General features: G+C 34.0%; 1 protein-coding gene across 1 annotated transcript; it reads left to right on the top strand.

Moving 5' to 3' along the window:
• The first annotated feature begins 7,528 nt into the window (after positions 1 to 7,528).
• Positions 7,529 to 24,161, top strand: LOC127859767 (mucin-5AC-like). Its single transcript, XM_052397275.1, has 10 exons — positions 7,529 to 7,622; positions 10,038 to 10,180; positions 10,785 to 10,880; positions 14,590 to 14,676; positions 15,103 to 15,248; positions 15,528 to 15,608; positions 16,068 to 16,217; positions 18,531 to 18,675; positions 19,024 to 19,143; positions 23,088 to 24,161. The coding sequence occupies exons 1-10, from the start codon at positions 7,529 to 7,531 to the stop codon at positions 24,159 to 24,161; spliced, it is 2,136 nt and encodes a 711-aa protein (XP_052253235.1).
• The last annotated feature ends 1,975 nt before the right edge of the window (positions 24,162 to 26,136 follow it).

Genomic DNA, 26,136 nt, shown 5'->3' with positions numbered 1-26,136 from the left:
TATAATGATCACCTTATTATTGCAACAGGTGATAATTGTGTAAAATTTGACTGTATAATCACAAAAAATAAAAAGAAAAACCATCATTTAATTCATCATCATAATGTATAACAACATTTCATTCATCATCATAATGTATAACATATGCAAAATAAAGGAGTCAGTTACCGTGATAATTCTTGTTAATATTGCACGTTTAAACATGCTTAAAGCGGGTATATACGATTTTTTATCTGTGTTTAATTGTAATATATTGATAAAATATGTTACAATAACACAAAATAGGCAAGAAAAATTATACATTAAAGCCGAATTTCATAAAATGCAGCAAAGACAAATTAGCGCCCCAAGCCGATAGTGACGTACATATTTTCCTACAATAACCGAAGCATTCGTCTTTGAATTAGGATCGGAGATAGTGTTCGTGTGTCGTATGAATAGATATCGTTGCAGGAATTCAAATAAACCGTTAAACTAAGTTTAGATGCACATCGTACATGTATGGTATACATGCTGGCGAATTCGACTGTACAGCCGTTTTCAATTTCAGAATTAAATATCTGGCTTATTTCGCATTTTTCGACATATGTTCTTCTTAACTTTTATTTTAATTTATATTGAAATATATATATAATAAGTTTTTTACACAGTTTATATAAATTCATAAATATTTGACAAAATCGTATATACCCGCTTTAACAACACATGTACAAAACCATGATATTTGATATGTTTGACATTATGTTCATATCAAATACCTTAACGTCATAACTTAATGAACTATATGTCAAATGCACTATTAGGGTAGTGCATGAATCCTGATTTTGACAACGAGGTCTGTCAAAAGATCATTTTCGATACATTCAATTTATAGAGTTCAACCCCGAATACTCACTATTGTTGAATGCCTTTGAGTTTACAATACCATTGGTACTGAAAGAAGTACATAATTATGAGTTCTTGCAGCAGCCATCTGATTTCCCACTTTTACAAGTGCAGTAAATACAACAAGGAACACCAGCTTTCCTGCATACATAACGCTTTGTAGAATACTTTGTGCACGATCACACCAACACAAGATTCTTTGGAACAAACACTTTTGGGTTTGACTGTAGTAAAAGTACATCTTTTTATCTTCAAACCCAAAGTATGTCGGATTTGCTGTGACTTCAATAAGACAATGCAACTGCATGTAGAAAGGATATAGACATCTTTGTATGTGCAAACGTATGGCTGCACTTGTCGGTGGAAGTTCAGACAAGTCCATTGCTTGACGCTGTTGATACAACGTATATCTTAACTCATCCATTGTTGTACAAGGCGTGCCGAGCTTTGTTACTTTAACCAGGTAGATTTATGCTTTTGAAATCGCTCGGTCTTGCTCATGTTTGTCAAGGCTTTTTCCAAAGTCCTCTTAATACTGTTCCGGGCATACTTTCAACGCTGACATCCCACATTGCTCGTCATATCGCATCCAGTTAAAATATGAGCAGCTATTAAAAGTTTACACAAAGCAGGCTTCTTTTGTGTATTCATGTGAAATGGGATATATCGAGTGGAGTTTCATATTCTGCACGGATCCAAAGTTCCTGCAATAAAAGTAAGAATGCTGAAGAAGTGATGTGCTACACTTCTGTATCACCAGAAACACATCGTCTTGATCCTTCGGCAGTTGCATTGACGACACGGGGAATCATTCGCACATCGCCTTCTTCCATTGAAAGGTCTAGCTAAGGCAGGGGATTCAATGCTTAACTTACAACAGATACACATGTTGTTTCATGTTCTGGTTGTTCTGTTCTGCTAACAGCAATGTGTATATTGTGTTGCCACTGATATAAAAAAAATCACAGTTCTTAGTAGGTATTGAAGCGTAGTCTTGTTCTTTCCTGATGGCCAAAATGTTTCCATGCGTACTGGTAATGGGGTGTCTTCCCTAACTGTTCTTATTTCAATCGGTTTTTATTAACTCGTCTGGTTCTCTCTGAATCTTTAATGGACATTTCCTTGCACGGTATGTGTCAAATACGACATCGACTCTGTCAGCTTTACTGCATATGCATAGGGTGATCTTGATGAAGGATTCGCAGAGGTCACCAAATGTACGTATATTTCAGAGGGAGACTTTTCTCGCGTTAGCCATTACATCTATTAGATAAACTGTTGGAATATCTTGCCATACTGAGTGTGATGTGCTTTCCGTTCCGGTTATAAATTTCACGAACTCATGAACTGCGGCTTTGTTATGAAACCCTCTTCATCAAACATTCAATTTGATTGCACGATATCATATTTGAAAACTTCCTTTGTACAATGGCATCTTGCTTGGCATATTTCAATACGTCTGTGTCCACACGCCATATATTTTTATCTTTTTGCTTCTTCTTGGAAAAGACTCCTGAATGTGATTGTGCACTGGTTGCATTGCATGTTTTTATGTCGTTTCTGTGGATGGTGTCTGAAAGGACCTTATCTTTCAAAACTAATCTCTCTCGGCGAAATTCAGTGTACAGCTTTTTGCCTGTTTCTTTGACGTTTGTCATGTGCTCACGAATGTCATCGGTCATTATCTACTGTTTAATAATATTGTGTAGCTTTCGATCAGTATGGCAGGTGACTCTGAAAGGGTTTTCATACAGCTTAATGTATTCCATCATGTTTGTTACATTTTTCTCTCTTGTCTATGTTTCAGAAAATTCATGATGTACTGTAAGCTCATGAAGAAAAGGCTTTGCTCTGCCAAGTTCTCTATGAAGAGTGCTGACTGATATCATCTCATGATATATCATGTCCCACTCAGAGACAAAATCCTTCTTTCTAGAACTTCCAATGATGCCACCGCTGCTCTTCTGTGACTTGTTTATAGTCTGCTCTAAACTCTGGTCTGCCACAACAGCTCTAAATTTTCCTGATGTACGTTTGACAACAAACATTCCTTTCATGAAATTAGAGTGTATATCTGGAGCAGTGTCTTGAAGCCGTCTCATGTCTTCCAGATAAAGAGTGCACCACCTAGAATAATTCGTACAGTCAAAAATTGCACACAAAAAAGGAAAAATTGATTGGACTGTATAAAGGTGTAGAATCCAATCCCATTCTTGATCTGCACGAACATGATTTCGCAAAAGTCTGGCAAGCTCTATGAATTGATCCAAATAAAGCGATGTCTCGCTTTTTGAACTTGTATCTTTTCTGAATACTGCAAACTCTCGGGACATATCTACGGCTGTAATTTCGAATGTATCTAACAGCTGCACTCTTCTTTCCATATCCTTTGCTGCTACAGCTTGTTGAAGAGTTGTCAATGTTTCAAACTCTCTTTAGTATTATCATTTATAAATAAGACATTAAACCTTGCAGTTGATGTCGGTACATGTTGTTCATGTATTTCTGTTTAAATTTGATTTCTTTGAAATTATCTGTTTCTATTATAACTGATATTATTATCATACCTTTAGTATTTAGTATTTTGTTCATATAGTATGTTTGTCTGTTTGTAAAGTAATTTCTTTCTATCTAAGATCATGCTTCATGTCAGTGCAATTTCTGAAAAATATTCATTTTATTAATATTGTTATTATCATTTTATTCGTATGTATCAAATATACTTTTGTATAGAGCTTAATCTTTAATTTTACCAATAAAAGCAAAAATAATTATTTTCGTTATAAGTATCATCATATGTAAAGAGATTATTATTATCATTATTATCCGTAGAAATAACAACGATGGTACAATAAATCTAAGTACCTGTAAAATCATTCATCTTAACTTCTGCCTCCTACATTTGTTCACTGCTTTATATCTAAGAACAGGAAATTCGGCTCAAACGGGTTACTTATCTGTCTGAAGGTATAATTATAGTTACAAGAATTACTGTGACATTAGCTTACCCATGGACAATCATTTGTATACGATTGGATAATAAACAAAGCGAAAATTGTTATCAATATTCATCCTCATCATCACCATCAATATGTTATCAATTTGAAATAATTTCTATTTTTAACTCATCAGTTATAACAAAATCATTAAAGTTAAGCATGTACCTGTCTATTTCTTATTTTAACTCTTTCTACATGCCTATATGGCTGCCTTCTATTCACCGACTTCTATCGAAGAACAGGTTTCGATTAAGTGCTAAAGGGTTGATTATCTTTCTGGAAATATTAATTTTGCGTGTATTATTTTTTATCTTTTTATATCGTTTAAATGTATAAAACAGATAATATTGCAATGTAATAAATATTGCAATGTAAAGCGGACCAAAGCGCTGAAGGCGGCACTGTAGGTGTTCGCTGTTGTATAAGTTTAGACGCAACTCAGTTAAATTATGATAAAGCGTTTTATATTGCAAGTTTTTAATGAACACAACCCATTCACATTTATAAAGAGGGTGTCTTAAAGCACAACTCCAGATGAGTTTTTTAAATCATTAATACAAAATATAAGTTAAGCTTCATATTGGGAAAACAAGGCTTAATTCATATGGATAAATTGCCATCCCAGTACAAGAGACTCTCTTTAAACGAAAAAAAACATTGAACAATCAGAAATGTCGTCCTTGATTGGCTTGTGCGCATTGCACAGGCTAATCAGTTTCCACAGACTAATGTTATTTGACATGCATTAAGCCCCGTTTTCTCTGAAAGCAGCCTATATGTACAGATGTCAATGATAAACACTAGACTGGCGAATCTCGTCTTACAAGCTGTTTAATACTATTAGTCATATACACCCACTGCAATGTACCAGTGGTGAACTATAAACAGACAAATGTGGTGTTTATCTTTCCTAGCAGACGCTCAAACATGTGTCATCTGCTGCAACAGGCAGGAGTTATCTTTCCATAGCGTAGCTAAGGCTTCTAAGCACATACTGATTTGCAAAATATGCTCTGTAACATCAGTGTGAGCTAACGCTCACACTAATAACTGATCAAATATAAATAACTTTGGATGCTTTGTAACATTTAGCACTTTAATAAGCTCATGCTAGGCTCAGTTAACAGTTATACAAAACAAACAGACGTTTTGAACATGTAACAAAATAAGAAATGATATATGAAAAAGATATTTCAAAACTAGAAATTTCGATAAAGCTTCTACTTTCGGTTGAAATTTAAGGCTAATTGCATATCCGAACATTATAACACTTCATATCCGAACATTATAACACTTTCTGAGTAATACTTGTTTGACATTTTTTATATGTTTATTTTGGTCATTAATGCAATTAAATGAAAACAATTTGTGAGTCTTGATAGATCTAGTAGTTTATTATTATATTCGAATATTGTATATCCGATAACATAACGATTTTCAGTATTATTATATTTTATAATGCCATCTATGCAAACGAAAAATAAATACTCTTTGTGTAGGTAGCATTTGATAATTATATCCGAATATTGCATATCCGAACACTATTACACTTTTTGTGTACCCATGCGTGACCCTTTTCCTAATTCTAATTCTTTAATTTCTTTTGTCATCTGTACTTTTATAAACACATAAAACATTTGCATAAAAGTACTAACCTGGAAATTATCAAAATAATATGTAAAATCACAATTTCTTCTATAAAAATATATCGTCTGCAGAATTGCAAATGGCGTATTTTCATCAAATGGAAGTAACTGCGTATAAGACAGTTCATCAAGATCAATGCCCATTTGTCAACACACTTAAAACAGGCTGATTTACGCATAAATAAAAAATATAAATAGCCATGTTATAAAAGTCAGATGATTACTAGTTGTTTTCCTTACATACAACAATAATAATGTAGAATGTCCCCATGGAAACCAACCTTTACTCGAAAAAAAACCACAAAGAATGATGCGTTTTTTACTTTTCATTTATATGTATTGTACAACAACCAATAAATTTATCACATAGAACACATTTTTATGAAATACAACGCAAAGTCACTTTTAAGTATTTCTAATAGGGTCGTTATGTAATTTGGTGTTGAATTCTGATTTACCCCACCTACCTTTTAATGGGAATAAAACAACAATGCCGTGTCCGGTTTAGATGAAAATAGCATCAATGTTAAAGTATTGATACCCGTACACTACGCAGCTATAAAGTTGAAATAATTTACAAAATTACAATCAACAGAAATGCATGTTTGCACTGACTTAATTTTTTTATTTAGTTTTTTCGCCTTTTTTATACTTTTTGTCATTTTTTATAGATATTTGTCGAAAAATATGGCAGAACGTGTCATTTTTTGCACACAAAAAAACATGTTTTCCGTTATTTATTCCACAAAAAATATGAATCTACTTCAATGTCAGAAAATTCAGACTGAAAAACAGATAATTGGATTTTTTATCAATTTTGGCGGCCATCTTGGACGCCATCTTGGATAACAATTAACGCACCATCACGCGGCACGTTCACCCAAAATTTTCTGACACTTCAGACATTAACCTAAAAAATGATATGTAAATCAGCTCTCACTCTGTTTTGCACACGGGAGGCGCCCAGGGACTGTATTAATTGGTCGCCATTCTAGTCAATAGTATATAGTTTTCACAAAGCACCTTTCAAAATAAAGGTACACGCTGTATATTTGTTAATACTCGATTACGAGCAAAATAACGTGTATCATGTCTCATTATATGTTTGAAGTCAACCAGCCATACCAGTGACGATTTGTCCATAAACGATTACAATAATAAACTGTAAGTGTTATTCTATTGTGTTATTTTAATTTAACCACAACAATTTATGTGCGTCAGTAGGAGCCAGCAATACGTTTGAACTTAAATACAGAGGCGTATTTGTTCCTCTAAAGCAACACATTAAAATGGGTTTGAACTAATGGAGTATGTACAAAACACGGCAAAAACAAGATCCTGGGGCGTACTTCCAATCGAAGCCGTATGGTCGATCGTCAAAGATAACACCATGCCCCGGCGTCTCCATTCAACACATTGTAATCTAATTGTTTAGTTTTGTCAGTCATGTCACACTTTCGTTCAAGATGACCGTAAACTGATTAGGTTAAATTAGTTGAAAAATAAGTTAAAATAAACAATATGCAGTCCATTAAATCGCAAATATATTGCATGATTAACCTGTAATATCGTTTTGGTATGGTAGTGTACGAATCAGGTATAAATGACATAATCACAAGGAACTTATAAAAGAAGCCCGATTCTTACGAATGTCGCAAATACGAAGTGTAGACGAGAATTTCGTTCAGAAATACTAAGAAGAAAACTCATCTTGCATTACGGTAATTTGTTTTAATTTTGTAGAAGAATTTACGCGAAAGATGTTACACTGCTTTGAAATTAACAAATGTTAAGAAATAATAGACTTGGTAAAAATTAGGTTAAAAACATCTCGTCGGTCTTCTTTTGTGTTTTTTGTTGTTCAATCTTGTTGCAAATTCGGATACTTTTTAAGGCTGAATCTTATATATGATCGCGCTCGGATATTTGTTATGTTTAATTTGTGACATTGTTTGTTTTGTGTATTATAAATCAGAGACGTTGTGAAGGACAAACAGAATGAAGAAGTTCCTGTGCGCCTTAGTTTTGGCGACAGTTCTGCTGCAGACGTCAGAATCATCGTTTCGCGGAGGTCCTGGCAGTCGGGGAAATGGTACGTGCTTATTAAGAGTTAATTAATGATTTCCGTGTAGGTCTTATCAAAACTCAATCCGAAATAACTATAGCATTTTCATTTATTACCAAGATACTTGAAGCTTTATCCATAAAATGATTAAATTTGATCAATGACCACCATCTTTTGTACATTTGTTTCGAAATAACTCAACATTTGCCTTCTTCAGTGCAGTAAGTTACCTGTTAGGAAATTTGTCATACTTATCCCATTAAAGCCTAGTGGACTCTTCCATCCTTCTAAATTGGATCAATTTATTTCCAAAGTTAGGGATGTCTAGTATATTTATTTCTATATTGAGAATATTTCTTACATAAATTCCTTTCGGCAAACAGCGCAGACCCTGATGAGACGCCGCATCATGCTTTTTGCCAATGCCAAAACTTAGCGTTATTTCTAGATGTGAAAAGAGAATATGCAAATATAAGAAATATGTGTAAAGTTTGATATTTAATGTAAATAGACAACAATTTTCGATGTTCAAGCTAATGTGCTTAAATGTCTACGGTAAATAATGCTATTATATAGAGAATCGTCATACTAAAATAATAAAAACTCCGATGGCAAGAATGGTTGGGCTTCTACAAAGACAGTTTTGACAATACAGTTTTAAATTTAATATATCGTTAAAATTATTCAATGAGACTCTATTCAGATGATAGATGTTAAGGGATTTTCTAAGACTATACATATAATTCCATAGCAAATATTAAATCCCGTTAATTGACACGGAAATAACTGTATACATGTAACAAATCGAATATATTCTAAGTTTAACATTATTTTAAAGAATAAAAATGTATACGGCTTTGTTGTTTCCCTAAAAGGAATTAAAATATTAACTTATAACAGTAACACGTAATTATGCACCAATATTGACATGTCGACAATAGTACCATAGCTTATTCTTAGTTTATCTAATGATACGTGTAATTACACTATTTTGCTTAGTTAAGATCTGTCCAACAAATATTCCGGGTTTTCGTTTTGGACTCTTGGTGGAAAATGTCTCGAACATCTTATTGGCCGTTTATAAAGGTCAACACAGGTTACTGCATTGGTGGCTCTCTAAACTTTGTCAAAATAAATCGACTCCACTTGAAGTCGTACCGAATACATACATATGTAAAGACAACAATCGCATCCTCTCGACAACTCTAACAATTATCTATTGTCGAGCGTGTTTACATACATTTTAAATAAAACAACACACGCTTCAATATTGTTTAATAAATGGGTAGAATGCAGATCGACTAGTTTTTAAATGGAATTGCGGGTACTCATATGTATTTGTCACAAAGTGGTCAAATACTGATATTACAAGAAAAATATTCCGGCCAAGAAGACAAGCAACAAATATACATTCCCAAATAACACTAGACAACATAATTAATTTGCATCTTTGTAAAACAGAGATAGTTATTTATTTTTGATATTAATATAAGTAATATTATAAAAGTAAAGAAAGCCAATAACAAATGTTATACAAGCATACTTCATGTTCATATTTTAACCACTCATTAACGACAATATGAAAACATATTACAAAGTTGTGAATGAAACATTTTTGAATACGTTTCATTAATCATGTTTAAAAGTACGCTTCAAATTTAAGATTGTGTTTTTCATGTGTTTAAATTATGATGTAACATATAGTCATGTTTTCATTTTAAAATTTAACAAACCATTTGTAAAAAAATGTAAAAAAAAAACTCAGTGTAGAATGAATTAATAAAGTAAGTTAAATATGACTGAACAGATATGAACGAAATTATGTTGTTAAATTAGATATATTAAATTAATGACATGTACTTTCAAAAACATGACATATATGAAAACCTGCCGTACAATAAAGAAAAATATAAAACCTTCAAAGCTTAAGTTTTGTTTGTATTTAAATGAGAAGACAATTCGTTTGGCAGGAATTGCCACTATGCATATTATGAATGAACGCATCAAATAAATTATTGCAAACAAACGTTAAAATGAATAATTATATAATAGTTTAAGATAATTGTCACGAAATTACAATTTATACAGCGCATTTTAACATTAATTAAGATTAGATACTACATTAAAGTTATTATACTCACTTTCAAATATTCATGAAAATGTATTCAGCAATTGGTGGAATTTATAAACAAAAGGCCTAATATTATAACATTTCTTTAGGTATTTTTTTTTCTAATACCAATGTATAAAGGACATTTACAAACAAAATGAAACTCATCTTCGACATCTGATTCGTTAAAACAAAGGCAATGACGTTCGTTTTGTGGTACTATTTGACCAGCATATCTTCCAGTTTGAATCCTAAGTGGCAGAATTCTAATCACACTGCGAACTAATCAGTGTCAAGGCGGCACTGACGCAGGTATTGTGTTTTATCTACAGGTAAACCAACACCGTTTCCCCTCGAATCATCTAACCGCAATGAGTTCAGAGGAAATGTCCTGCCGCAGAGGCTTTCGTACAAGATTGTCATCAAAGGGTTGGGCCCAACACAGCTCGACCTACAACTGAACCCAAAAATGGATGTACCGGCAAACATTTTTGTCCAGAACAAAAGAGGCCAGTTTCAGAAGTCTACGAAACCACGACCGGTACTGATAATTTTAAATTATTAAGTATTGAATTATTTTTGCCTGCAATGGGTATATCGTTGCTATTATCCATAAAAGATATGGAAACTAACAGTTAATATTGCAACTTGTACCATGTATATTGTTTGGTAGGTATTTAGAAATGTCATCGTAGCAAACAATAAACGTACAAACGATGTTTCGATACACGAAGCATGTTGGATTCGAAGCAAAGCGTTTACAAATTAAATACATAGTCTTCATGCGTATCTGGGTACTTGCGTTTCATTCCGTTTATATTGATTGTATTACAACTTATGAATTTCCCACGCCCCACAATTTTATATTGATACAAAGTGCTATTTTACACTCAATTTTTTAATTGTTGTACTTTGACATTTAAGACCAGCATAAACATGTCATCTGTTTCATGCATTTTCCTTTTGCAATATGCTTAATACAAAAAATTAAAGAATCAGTATTGTATATTTGCCTTTTAGGTTTTAATGGTTTATAAAAATCGGACGTGCGTTTTACTCAACTTTTGGTGTGCTTTCAGATAAATAAAGTTGGAATCTACACAGACCTTAACGGACATGGCTCTTTTTCGTGTAAACTCGTGAGCAAGAGTGGCGGACGGTACGAGTGTGAATTGGTGAGTCACAATGACATTGGCAACAAACCATTTGTACAGTAATAAAGCTAGTAAATTGATTTTATTTTAAACCTTTTATGTTAACCTGATTGCATCGTAAGCGCTAAGCATATCAAGCTACTCTTAAACCAGTTTCCTGTGTAATACGTAGAGAATATTATGTGAATTTTAGATAAAGATCAAGTTTATCATGCGAGGCTTAGAACCATGGTAGCGCGAGGCTTTTGTTTTGTTTTTCCGTAATTGATAAAAACTGATTCTCAATTTTTTTGAAAAACCCAATTCTGACCTAAAAATAGCGATAATATATAGCTCAAGGTTATACGATCGTTGTTATAATATCGATTTACATCTGGAAATAGAATAAAATTACTATTCTTCCTAACATATCTTGAAAACAAGTTGCTGTTCTCTGGGTGGACCGCGACTTCTTAATTGGTACCAATACAATTGTATACTTAAACACGGGATGATTGAATCATTAGAAAATTATATTTGATTCGAATTTCAAAATGATAGTTCTGAACAATTGATACAATTTTAAATATTTAAGATGATGTAATAAAGTAAAGCAAAGTTATTGACAGCAGACAGTTGAACTAGAATGCATCTCAAACTTAAGGCACTTACGCAAGTATTAACCGCACAGGCTAATCTGGGATGCATGAAACCCATTTTATACAGAACCCGACGGGACGGGCTCGAGCGCTGACTGCTCAACAGTGATGAACGGAACTCTAGAATTATTTTACCCACCCGACGGTAGGCCTATATTTTTATACAAGCCATGGGGGATACTTGTTGAATTTCTTGGAATATTGAGTTTCATTCACGAGTGATCATTAAAAATAAATTTCTTCTATGATCACGAGTGAATTAAAATCATTATTCAACCAAATGCATCACATTTTCTTTATATTTTATGCTTACAAATGATTATTTTTGTATTGTTGCTATTCCGGACAATATTATTTCCCATTGGGCGCCCCCATGTATTTTAAAAGGCAGTTCATCCGTTATTTTATAAACATCAATGCAGAGTAGTCGCCCTTTAATTGGGGGTCATAATGGAGAAACCAAATATATCTGAAAATAGTTCCTGTAAAAAATGAAAATTATTACTGTTATTTCTCAATGTTTGAAAAAGTGTAATACCAGTTTTAGTTCACTCATATTTCTCTATAAACCATCGAAAAGCATAAAATACAAATATTAATTCAGACTTGCAGTGTACATCGTCTAAACACTAAGTATTTCAAAAATAATTATCTCACAGAGATAAAAATAGTAATAATGTGAACATACTATATATTGTGTATGTTTCCGTCAACGAAAATTACAGTCAAAAGTAGTATTTACCATGTTTTTTAAAATAATCAGTTCAAACTTCAGTACTCGCGCGGGGCTATGTATTGACAGATGCTTAATTATGAATTTGTAAATTGAAAGGCTGCAATCAGTTTGATTTTTTTATTACTTATTGTTGTATGAATGGCATTAAGGCTGTGAACAAGATACGGAGCGCTTTTTATTACACCAGTTCGGGCGTTGTCAAGAAGAATCGCCGTCAAGGCGAAGTCAGAATGACAGAAGACACATTTAATGAAAAACATTCGCATAAATTCATACCATGATGTTCGTGTGATGTGTCTAAAAGATACAACCGCATAAGCTAAAGTAATATTCGTTTAATGCCAATTATTTGACGGAAAAATTGTAAATTTCAGTTGCCAGGCCAAAGCGTTCCCTTGCGCACGTTGGTCACGTTGACAACGCGTTGATGAGCGCCCTAACCCGCGATCGACGCTCCATTTTCCCGTTGCCTGGGTTAAAAGTTGTGGAAATAGCATTTGCGCTTGACGCTGCATTTATGAATCAGTAAGCTTAAATATCGGCAATGTATATACATTAATATAACAAATAGTTTACTCACCGATTTCATAGAAATTCTTTTCAATTTAAGTCATGTGTATGAGTTGTCTATATGAATTGTATGGACATTAATTATGCAAGAGGAGTAAGAAACTGTGATTGTCGATTAATATGGTATGCCTTTGCAATTAGGCAGACGTGTACGTTTATCAGTACAGATAATTTATGTGAGCATAATTCTGAGGTTGAACTTGTTCGTTTGTATCGACGAACTATTTTTTCACGGAAGTTCATTTATTTGCGAAAGGTTCTACGACCGTAACCCCGGGAACAATGCTGCTGCTCAGACCGAAGCGGAAAGCTAGATTGCCCTCTTGGCTAATGAGGTGGGTATCCTATAAAATGCTTTTTGAGTTTCGTTTCTAAGTCTTAACGTTTTAATACGGCTATTATAGGGGAAACAACAATATTTGGATGAAATCAGTTGAACACGATCATAATATTATTGTGTATACAAAGTATACGCGGATGCAAGAGCTGAATGATATCATGAAGAATGTAATGGCTTGCTTCTTTGATGCCCAAACTAGATATTATGAAAATAGCCCGACTTTGTTTTGGGAGCATTAACGAGCGACCTTGTTGAAAACGTTGTTGTACCGTCATCATTTCTATTGTTATCGCGCTGATCAGCCTACCGCTGCTCATCAAACCGAGTAAGCTTCGATCTAAATTTTCAGCGATTAACCGCAGATCAACGGATCAACAGGGGCGATATCTATGGTAGCCATATGCAGGACTTATGCAATAAAGAACGTTAATAGACTACTCTTTGTGCGATATGATTGCTTTTGTAGAGCAATATGTGTTGTAAATTACATGTTTCAAAAGAAGAACACGTTCCAGATCTAGGTATTCTCTCCCCAGTAGGAGCAGAGGTTCATAATACAGTGGAAATCCTCTAAACCGGATCCTCTATATACCGGAATCCTCTCCAAATCGGACAAATTGTCCGTTCCCAATTTTTCTCCTATAAAACCATGCGTAAAATATCTCCACAAGACCGGAATCCCCTCAATTCCGAAAACCGGTCATTCTTTGTATCAAAATAGAGTCATTCCATTCGTAATTGTACCTCCCTAAACCGGTGAGGACCGGTTTATTGCACCTCAGACCTAGAGTATAAAACGTGTGAAAAGGTTACAATATACTAAATCTTTTTGGAGTGCAATGCTATACTCTCTAAAAACATGAACATAATTTATAACAAGACACAATGCTCTGTAGGGACACTTGCCATGCATTTATTTTAGAATGTTTCTTTGTGCATGTGGTAGGGAAAACATTGATGTTTAACAGAAATTCACTCTTTTGCTTGAAAGTTGGAAACTACATGAGACTTTGACAGATTGCGGGAAACTCTCATCCACTGGTACGAAGCCGGTTAATAGATGGCCGTAAAACAGTGACCGCTGATTCGTGTCAAGTTCTTTCTTGCAAAACGCATGACCTATCCTTTTTATTGTTTAAATCATTACGGCTTGGAATGCTCTTTAAGAAAAGGTATGGTTATTGAGGTCTCTATGCGCAAAAGTTTGACTTCATTTTTTGTTAAAGTTATTGCTTTAACATTGAATTTGTGTAGGAAATCTTGAGGTATATTGTGACCAAAAGCGGATTAAAGACGCGTGAAATTAATAAATAAATAAGTGTATTTAAAATAAACACGAATTGCATTTGGAGCATTACTTTTTTTCATATATTACATTCACATTGTAAGTTGACGTCAGCAAAAACTAACAAAACGCAGTAATTCAAGAACATTACGTTGTTTTAGATGAACGTGTTCTACTCATCCTTAAAGGAGGCTTCCGGGGGAGAGCTCGACATCTACGTCTATCCAGCAGCTGTTGTCTATCCATTGGTTCGTGTTCAATACTTGTTTGTTTTTTCCACGGTTTATTTATTGTAATTAGTATTTTACCGAACAAAAACAATACACAACCAACGGGATATATTCATTTTTTTTATCAGTTATAAAACGTTTGTGTCTTTTTCCGACACAGGCTGTGTGATATAGTGATTTGCTCAACCACGACTATCACACATAAGAGATTTTGTTTATAGAAACGTAACATTTTAATACTAACAATGTTTTTAAAAAAAATCAAAGTTTTTTAACCTTATAGCGACACATTCTAGCGCTTGAATAATACCGAGAAGTCAAATTTCAGGCACAAGTTGTTATTTTGGAATGTTTTACTTTGTGTTTTTCGGAAGTATTTACTCTTTACGGTTTGGCTTTAACTTTCGTGTAACTCGAAAACGCCATTTTTGGTATTTCTTACAGGCCGGATCCAATTTTGCCTGGTCTTCTGGTTACACAGTTGGTGGCACATCGCTTCAGACAGGTACAGCCTTCGATACCGATCTTAGGACCTTTCTGGTATCCGCCTTTCCAGGCGTGCAACACGAGCACGCCATGGCTCTCACAGGGTAAGTCACGTGGGTTCGTATTAACAGGTTTGCACATGTTTTGTCGTGTAATATTAGCATGAATACAGTGCAATAACAAAATTCACTATTGTTCGTATTTACAGGTGTCTTCAACATAAATATAATGTAACAACAAAATCTGGCGTCAAAGCATAGAAAATTAAATGTTTAAACTTTTACAATTTTCGGAATACCCATCAACTACATTTGGTTGGATCTAATCAGTAGTAGCGGAAGCAGCAGTCTACTTGGTTACGCCTACTTGGGTACTGTATGCAGGACTACTTCTTTCAAGTACTCCATCAACGAGTTTACTGACTTCAACGTCGCCTGGGTGGCTTCACATGAACTGGGTCATGCGTACGTATACACATTGAATGGGCTTGTTTTTATTTTTGAGATTTCGGTAACTGAAAACGTTACGACATATGAAACCATTTGCATACAATGATAATGATATCGATTAAGCATGTTAATTTACGTATAAGTTTGACCATACATCAGCTTCAAGTAATGGCTTTTTTGTATCAAATGCAGTTTCTTTACATCCTTTAAAGCAATTAGCAACCATATTGTGGACAGTAAAATTATCATCGTGTTCTTCCTGTTTTAAGATTGCATAATTGTGCTAACATATTTTGCAGATCTGCGTTATAACAAGGAGCAGAAAGGGGTGGGGAATTTGCGTTTTTCTTTGGTAACCTTGGTTTTGTTGTATGTAGCTTAGCGAACATATCAACAGCATGATACGTTAAATACTGCTTCTGGATTGTTCACATTGTTTGTTTGATGTTTAAATCCATTTCAATCGTTTTTTAGGCTAGGAGCGGATCACGACAATTCGGATTTATGCCCACCGGGAAGGAACGTCATGTCCTCATACCTGTTCACGCCGACCGCCAGTACCGCTGACACCTACACCAAGTTTTCCACATGCAGTGCTTTCGCAATAACCAGTCAACATAATGCGTAAGAATACCACTTGTAGAATTGATTATGAAGTAATTACTTTAGTGTTTACAATGACACGCGTGCTAACAATGACACGCGTGCTAACAATGACACGTGTGCGACACACATGAGTTTACCAGCCCTAGGACTAGGCACACTTTAACATCGCAGTACGTGTCAGTTCATAACTATTGTCAACACAAACAAGCACGCCAGTGTATCAATAAGCCTTAATGATAAAAATACGATTATCTCCTTTGCTAAATTAAAACCATTTCGATGATAATTTTCCAGTATGAAACTGAAAATACCTTACAATAGCCTTTCAATAATGCGTTGTCCGCTGCAGCTATACCTGTTCCTGTGTGTTTCGACTTCGAAATTAATATTTAACAAGTCCCTCCGAAATCGCAGACAACAACACATACGTAAAGGGACGTGTTCACCTCCTTTCGTATATTTGAAAAATGTTATTAAATGATTTTGTTAAAGCGGGATTATACGATTTTCGTATATGTGTTAAATAGTAATATATTGATAAAATATGTTACGAAAACACAAAATAGGAAAAAAAAATTATACATTAAATACGAATTTCATAAAATGCAGCAAAGACAAATAAGCGCCTCGAGCCGATTGTGACGAACATATTTTCCATCAATAATCGAAGCATTCGACTTTTTATTAGGACCAGAGTTAGTGTGTGTGTGTCGTTTGAATATATATCGTTGCCGGAATTTAAAATGAACCGTTAAACTAAGTTTTAATTCACATCGTACAGCCGTTTTCGATTTCAGAATTAAATTTCGCATTTTTCGACACATGTTCATCTGAACTTTAATTTGATATTGAAATATATATATATATATATATATATATATATATATATATATATATATATATATATATATAATAAGTTTTTTACACATGTTATATAAATTCATTAATATTTGACAAAATCGTATAATCTCGCTTTAAACAATGTATTATATCTGAAATAGTAGTGAATAATTATAATAGAAAACAGAGCTTGAAATAAGGCCTACCCGGGGATTTGAAGAACATTAAATCTTCCTACCACAAACCTATTAATAGTTTTGCAATAAAAAGATATTTTAAGTTGTGAATTATAAAATGACGTTTTTTTTTTAATAATTATGAAAATCGTTACAATCGTAAAGAACGCTTTATTGTATGACAGAATACACTGCTGATTACCAATGAATCAACCAAACTTTAATCATGTTAAGGCAGGGAGTGTTGTATCAGTTATTTAAACACAATGGCATGACATTTTGAATCAAGCTGAAAATCGATTCCATTTTAAATACGTTTTAAATTCTGTGACCATGTTTTTGAACATGTATGACCTTGTTGAACATGCATGACCGTGAAGCAATCTCCCGCTGGACATCATGTGGACGAATTCCCTGCTCAATTTTACTGTTTCCTTGGTAACAATCTTTTCTTACATCTGACATACCGAATAATTGGGACACACGTTTTGAACAAGTTCCGTGCAGGTTGTGGAGTAAATGATATCAATAGTGCTACGAGAATAATTTTCACAATGGACGACGTGCAAAAAATACTCGGACGTCAAGTTCAATTTGTAAACAGAATAAACAGCTATTTCAAATCATCTGAACAAAAAATACTTTAAAGAAAATTAGCATACGTTTGCGTCTTTTTATTTCCCTTTCTTACAACCTTAAATAAAACAAGAGGGTCGCGACGGCTTCGAGGCGCTCACCTGCATTCAATAGACACCAATTGTTTGAGAATAGACCTGGTTACCAAGTGTTTTCTCAATCTTGGCCCACATTCAAACATGATTATCAAATTTCCAAAATAGACATAACGACCATCTTGCATAAAGACTGAGGCATCATGCGGTTACTGTAGCTGTAATAGGATTTAAAAAAAACGTTTCGGATAAAGTTTATCAAGATTGGTTAAAAACGTGCCATCTATACTTGCTTTTGGATACAATAACCACAATAGCTCACCATGAGCACTTTTAAAAATAAGTTTTAACCGTGTGGTTTCTTTAGTAAAAACTCAAATTATGTGTCTCTGGAACCCCGAAAAAACTTGTATCCATCAGTATCAATTGGAGATAGCAAATTAACATATTTTAAAAAAGTTTCCAGTAAAATATATTTCCTATCATTTAATATTAAATTGATTCTCTTATAAAATTATTAAAAAAATATGGTCGATGGATTGTGGCACACATTGAAATGTCTACATTTGTTATTCAAATGAAAAGATAAAACAGTAATTTTTTTTAAATACAAACAACAAATATAATGCTTTTTCATATTGCAGATTGACTGACTGCACGGCAAATAACGGGTTCACAGACACACAGTTTAGAAACTTCTTTTGTAGCGGACTTCTTGGTCAACGAGACAGCACGCTTGATCTTCAATGTAAAAAAGCCACTGGCTTCTCTCGAAGTACAGCTTGTGGGGTATGATAAAAAATATACACGATCGTGGTGCCAAACTATTTATTATTTGGTGGCTTTTTATATTTAGTTATTTTTTTAGAATTGATTTCTTATGTTTGATTATTTTACATACAATCGCAGTATAATTACCAAAAGCTGTCCCATAGATAATATTTTTTTTTTCCTGTCTTCTCTTAATATTTTGTCATTTTCCCCTAATAATCGGCTTTAGACTATTGTTTTAATATGAATAACTTTGGAAATGGCAAAATATTGAACATTTTTTACTAATCTATTTTCGTCAACATTTATATTGTTCAACATAATTTTGTAATGAAATATCTTTTATATGAAACGTTTGTCTCGCAGACGGTCGTTGGCGACGTTGGTTGCTTCTCATCAAATCAAGTCACGTGCAGGAATTCCGTTGGAAACTGCATCATCCCTCTGCGATTTGTGTGGAATGGCACGCCCTGTGGATCTGGCACGGTATTTATCACTTACCAAATATGGTTTATGATGGTTTATTAAACAATCCATTCAGAAGGCCAAAAGCCCAAGTGGAAAAGGCAAGCATACATTGTTTACACAATACACAGTTTATGATTATACAAAATATAGTTATAAAAAGAGGTAAAACGTTTAAATACAACGATGCATACATGAATTATTATATATATTACACTAGAACATAAATAATTATCGAAAGTATGTTTGTTATTAGATATGTCCTAATTGCGTCATATTGTTTGAGGCTAATTAACATTTATTAATACTATATAACAAATATACTGTAATTTACATTTATTAGGTGTCCATAAGCCAAAATGTAATAAAATACTTTGAACTAACCCGGATTAATTAAATTGGTTTAATGAGGAATATTATAACGATACTACTAAATGTATATGTACATCATATGTTTAAGGGTAGTAGAACAGTTTGTGATAGTAACAGGCTCGTTAAAGCCTTTTTGACTGTTAGATGTTCTGAAATAAAAGTCAAATTACACATGCATGTCAATAGTATAAAAGTCAGCCCGTACAGGCTACCTATACAAAAATATGTACGTATACTTGTTAACCATGTTATATTTCGTGATTTAGAAATGTTATACTGCGTGATTAAAAAATGTGCTGATACCTTAACAATGGATGAACAGGGCTTCAACATCGGGCTATTTAGGCTCAATTTGATTTTAAGTTTGACAGTCGGGTATAACCATTGTTATTACCAATTTGTTCTTCCCTTGATCATGGAAGTAGTCATTCAAAAACACACCTTCTTTAATTGAGTTGTGGTAAACAAAATGTAACTTCTGGTATAATTTGCATAGTTGCTACTTTATATGAAGAGTATTTTATTTCCATTGACTGAGTACACAATTGTCTCTCAGAAAGTTTAATGTTCAAAAGTTTCGAATTCCATGCTGTTTAACACAACTAATTGAATACATAAAACACACAAGTAAAGCAGTTATTGGTAACTATATGTTAATCATAACAAGATATAACGCAATTTAAATGTGAATTCAACCTCGTTTTAGTAACTTCAAAAACACGTGAGGCAGGTACATGCAATTTAAGTATTTAAAGATGTTATTTGAAAATTTAGCATTGGGGTACACCTTTTGTTAAAATTCAGACACATGAATACCCCTGTGTGTAAAATCCATAGAGAAAAGGTCAATTTCAGTCCCTTAATGATATTTATTGATGTAACATAAGTGCATGGCTTATATAGCATTCTGAATCATAACTGTTTGAAATTTAAATGTATTTTTATTTGTTGTATTAAAAAGTACTCACGCTCCAGCCAGTGTTTATCAGTTGTTGAAGGATCTAAATTGACCAAATTGACTAAATTGATCATTCAGTAGTTTAAGGATCTAAATTGACAAATTCTGAGCTTAATACTCTGGTGATATAAAGTGATATCATGGTCGATTTTGAAACTTGGTCACGTGAGGTAAAAAACTTGGTCAAATTACAGAAAAGGCGTTTTAGCACTATAAAAGTTCATTTTTAGCCAAATCGTCTTGAAACATGGTCAGACTATGTGATCACATCATACTTGAGGCCAGTTATACAACGGTTTCGTTTGTGTTTTTTTAGAAACATGGTCTGCAGTTTTCCTTGCATGGCCATTTTGTAATATTGTTTACACTAGAAGACACATTTTAAATTCGTTCTTGACGAAACATGGTAAAAACATTTATTCTAATGGTACATCGGCCGAGATCAAAAATGGTTTCAGTGTTGTGCACACATATTTGGCTATAGGGTTATAGTGAGTGTAACCTTGTGAACACTCAATTTAACACATTAACTGTCCACTCTTAACAAAGCTTGATTATAATTTATATTCCCATGACAACTCGGCCGATTTCGAGACAAGGTTCTAATACATTCAAAGCAATGTCACTATGCCAAATTTAAAAAAAAACTTTCTTAACTGTTGAAAAGTCACCTTTTAAGGCCGATTTTCATGAAACCTGATCAATACTTTTGCTCTCACGATGGTTATGATTTTTAAAAAAAGAAGATGATGATACTTGTTGTTGATTGAGACACATGAAAGTTAACAAAATTAACACTATTTCTAAGGACATTCAATATCTTAAATAATATACTCCAATTACATCGGATTTTTATCTTTTTTTGGTCTAGACAGTCACATAAAACAGTAAAACAACGAGAGCTGTTTCATTTGATCTTTCTTCCAATTTACATATAAAGTCGGAGCTGATTGCAATCTCACCATATGATCTATAAAATTCACAGGTGACTCATTCAATTATGCATAGACAGCCATGTTCAGGAGATAATATGTTTGCTCCATTAGAGTTGGCTCCCTAAAAAATAATATTACGTTTTAATATGCACTGGTTGGATAGTTTTCATCTGTCTACTAATAATGGGCTTATACATTAAATAAATATGTGACACAAAGCACTGTAATCGAATGTTTCATTCTCACAACTGATTTAATTACACAACAACAATAAACTTTTTATCTTTAAGTGTTTGTGAATTTATCAAAGTACTGTTTCTTGTACTTGTTATTAAATGATTAAAAATATAAATAATTATAACGCCTCATAGAAAGATTTTCACGTAGTATTTTGTTTACCGTTACAAGTCCTAATTAAACATTTTACATTATGAACACTCGACAGGAAACATTATTTTCCAATCTTCTTGAACTATTTACGGATTTAAGAGCAATTTACATTAAAGTGAGTCCGTAAAAATGTTCGTAGAAGGTAAAAACACTTGGTCAGAGCGAAACATTGCAATACATTTGTAACACATCGGAAGTAAGATTCTTTGCCACATCATCATGAAACTCGCAAAATTTATTAGCAACGCTCTGCAAAAGTAGAATTTAACGCAGATGCGTAAAGCGTCGTCCAAGATTAGCCTGTGCAGTCCGCACAGGCAAATCAGGGACGACACTCTCCGCCTAAACTGGATTCTTGCAAGGATGAGACTTTCTGTAAACGAACAATACCATAAAAGCAGAAAGTGTCGCCCCTGATAAAATCCCCCTCTATACAGAGTACGGCTCATATTATTGTGTTATGTTGATATTTTTCTCGAGTTTAAGTCTTGCAAGAGGGTTCCGGTCACTTTAAAGGGGACTTTTCACAGATTTTGGCATATTTTAAGTTTGCCATTAAATGCTTTTTATTGATAAATGTAAACATTAAATTTTAAAAGCTCCAGTAAAAAATCAAAAATAAAATTGTTAAAAGGAAAAAAAAGTAGCCCGCAGCAGGGCTCGAACCAGTGACCCCCGGAATCCTGAAGTAAAAATGCATTAGCCAACTGATCTATCCTGCCGAGCATACATAGGTTGCGTATTTTATACGTTATATAAGCAATCTTCGTAGTTTCACTTTAAACGACAATAACAGAACTCTCCAAATTATTCAATCGTTTCGCGTTTCAATGCTTTATAATGTTTAGGTTTTTAAATCGTCAAAAGATGCATATAATGGCTATTTAGCCCATGGCAAATATTCAGTAATACTGTTTCCTCACAAATATCATAACTAAACCGAAAATTTGCGAATTTGAAACAACTTTTTTCAATTTCTTTCAATTTACCAAACCGTGAAAAGATCCCTTTAAAACAATACTTAAAAAGAGTGGCAGTTTTTTTCCTGTGATTTAATATTAACATAGTAAACGAGCATTAAATCACATGTGTACCTAATCGTAACGGAACTCGTTCAAACTTATTCTTTTGAAAACAAATTTATCGGAATTTTCGATACAATGCATGCACACAGTCTGTGTCATTAGGGGTCACACAAACTTGTTAAAAAGGTATTTTAAGTACAAAACAGCAGATCCATTCATCAAACTTTCTTTCGGTGTATGGGGAGCGCATTTTGGGGAAGAATCAACAATATTTTGTATTTGCAGATCTGCTTTAAAGGAAGATGCGTTCCTAACTTTGATATCTGCACCCCTGACACAACTACTGCTGCACCTACAACTGCTGCTCCAACAACTGCGGCGCCTACAACTACTGCACCAACAACTGCTGCTGCTACAACTGAGGCGCCTACAACTGCTGCACCCACAACTGATGCGCCTACAACTACTGCGCCAACTACTGTTGCACCCACAACTGAGGCACCAACAACTGCTGCTCCTACAACTGAGGCGCCTACAACTGCTACACCCACAACTGAGGCGCCTACAACTGCTGCACCAACAACTGTGGCGCCTACAACTGCTGCACCCACAACTGAGGCGCCTACAACTGCTGCTCCTACAACTGAGGCGCCTACAACTGCTGCACCAACAACTGTGGCGCCTACAACTGCTGCACCCACAACTGAGGCGCCTACAACTGCTGCACCAACAACTGTGGCGCCTACAACTGCTGCACCAACAACAGAGGCGCCTACAACTGCTGCACCAACAACTGCTGCTCCTACAACTGAGGCGCCTATAACTGCTGCACCAACAACTGTGGCGCCTACAACTGCTGCACCAACAACAGAGGCGCCTACAACTGCTGCTCCTACAACTGAGGCGCCTACAACTGCTGCACCCACAACTGATGCGCCTACAACTGCGGCACCCACAACTGCTGCGTCAACTTCTGCTGCACCTACAACTGCTGCTCCAACAACTGCTGCACCCACAACTGAGGTGCCTTCATCTGCTTTTCTAACAACCGCTGCTCCAACAACCGCCGCACCAAAAACCGCTGCTCCAACAACCGCTGCTCCTACAATTGCTGCTCCAACAACTGCTGCACCTACAACCGCTGCTCCTACAACCGCTGCTCCTACAACTGCTGCACCTACCACAACGGCAAGATCGCCTTGTACCTGTTGTTTTCGCCGTGGAATAAGAAGGCGCATTTGTTGCCTGAGGGGGTTATTACGGTTTGGTCAGCCCTGCAGGTGTTGTCCACAGCGTGCACCGGGACAAAGCAATGAAAGCCTCACCGCCTCAATGGAATCTATGAATTGGGACAATTAGACGGCTGTTCGATGTTCTAATTTAGACTTGTCCAAAAACAACTAGCTCAACCGTAATTTCATGACTATAATCAAAATCAACGCTGCACTATACCGTTTTGTGTTTAATTTTATAACTAAAGGGTCAGATCTTCGCATATTTCCATTATTGAAAATTGTTAGATTATCCCCATATTCAATTATTCATGGCATTTCTTACAAATAATATTTTATGTCATAGTTTAAAATGCACTTTTCACTATGTTACATAAAATTCGCTGTCTATGAAATCTTACCGAATATTGTAGTTCCCTCAAAACGCATAGCAATAAAATGTATTTTTGTCGAAAAATAGTAAACACTTATTATTTTGTATACGTGTTACGTATTGTTTCTATTGTTCATCCGAAAACGAAGTATACTATTTTAAATATGACCTTAAATGAACGTTAACTTTTTTTCCCAATGGACAGAAGAAAAAACTAGGTTGTGTTAATTATTATAAAGCGGAATGCTACCATCCGGATATTGCCAAATTATGTCACCGTTGGAAGATGGCGGGACAATATTCGAAACGACGAAAAGGATTGCAAGGCGATATAAACTCCCAACAAAATACGACAATTCAGGAGTTGAATTCATCATAATATCGCTTCTTATTGATTTTTACATATAGAATTTTTTATAAAATGGTAATTACTTATGATCCATTATGTTCATTTTGCAAGCAAAGTGAGGAAAAAGTAGAACATGTATTCTGGGAATGTCAGATATCATGTGCAGTTATTGATGAAATGCTACCAGAACAATATTGTTCTTTTATGAACATGACAATCTTACTTATATCAAACTTGAATATTCAAATAAATCTGCTAGAGAATTAATAATGTTAATTTGTATGTTATATATATATGCTTATTCATACAAAATATATTATTAAATAGCGAAGCATTTTAAAAAAGTATTTTTTTTTGCATGAATATACATTAACTTATCAAAAGTATACGATAATACATAATCAGTGATAGTTCTTTGAATTTATAATAGCTGTCTTCTTTATATAAGGTATTTTACACAAAAAAACTTATTCGTACTGAAGCGATTACGTTTGTTTACAACATGATGTACATCCATTCAGAAAGACCATACTGTTTTGACATTGATATAATAAACATCAACCAACAGAATTGTTACAAGATATATAAAAAAGGTTTGACGAAATTAAGAAATCAATAAAACAGATCATATAAATCCGCTCGAATTGAAAATTAATGTTTCAGTTATTTTTGCAATCACTACAACAATAGCAACGACTAGCAGTACTGTATACGGTATAATAAACTGTCCAGCAATTTTTTTTTTGTAGAAACCGTATAATGAACCGAAGGAGTGACAAACTAGCAATAATCATTTCAATTCTTTGTGTGCTATATACGTTTGATATTCCCTGCAGAAAACGAAATATAAGGTCCGCATTTGCATACTTACATTCAAATAATGTGAAGCTTGATTATAGATTATATGTTTCAAACCATAATAGCAAAAAACGTTTGAAATGAAATGTTAATGATCGTTATAAAGATTGACTATATAACTACATAATGTATAATACTGATTACGCACAGAAATTTCCTAATTTAAGTTGTGCGTGTGGTCATGCTAGGAATAACATTTATAAATAATGTAAGTCGATAATAAAAAACGTACAAAAAACACAGCCCAAAAAGATTGAAATGAAATCGAAGTGATCATTAAAATTAAAAAAGCAAGACTACGTAACAACATAATGTATAGTTATGTTACGAACAGAAAAAATCTTAATTTCAGCTGTGCATGTCATCACGCGATATAATACATTTCTAAATAACATATACAGTAAAGGTGTGAGTTAATAATTTATTAATCGATCATAAATTAAAACGTAAAAAATAAAACATGTTAATCGATTATTGTAAGATTTACTACGACTAAGCTTTAATTTTTATTTTATTTAGTAG

Source organism: Dreissena polymorpha, chromosome 15 (assembly GCF_020536995.1).
Source record: "Dreissena polymorpha isolate Duluth1 chromosome 15, UMN_Dpol_1.0, whole genome shotgun sequence".
Classification (NCBI taxonomy): domain Eukaryota; kingdom Metazoa; phylum Mollusca; class Bivalvia; order Myida; family Dreissenidae; genus Dreissena; species Dreissena polymorpha.
Note: the sequence above shows the minus strand (reverse complement) of the source record. Positions and strands in the feature narration are given on the sequence as shown.

What these genes read in the sequence shown, in the direction of transcription:
- LOC127859767 (XM_052397275.1), top strand. Translation starts at nt 7,529, where the DNA reads ATGAAGAAGTTCCTGTGCGCCTTAGTTTTGGCGACAGTTCTGCTGCAG. An exon ending in TCCTGGCAGTCGGGGAAATG is followed by an intron (nt 7,623 to 10,037) that starts GTACGTGCTTAT and finishes TTTTATCTACAG; the next exon opens with GTAAACCAACACCGTTTCCC. An exon ending in CACGCCATGGCTCTCACAGG is followed by an intron (nt 15,249 to 15,527) that starts GTAAGTCACGTG and finishes TACTGTATGCAG; the next exon opens with GACTACTTCTTTCAAGTACT.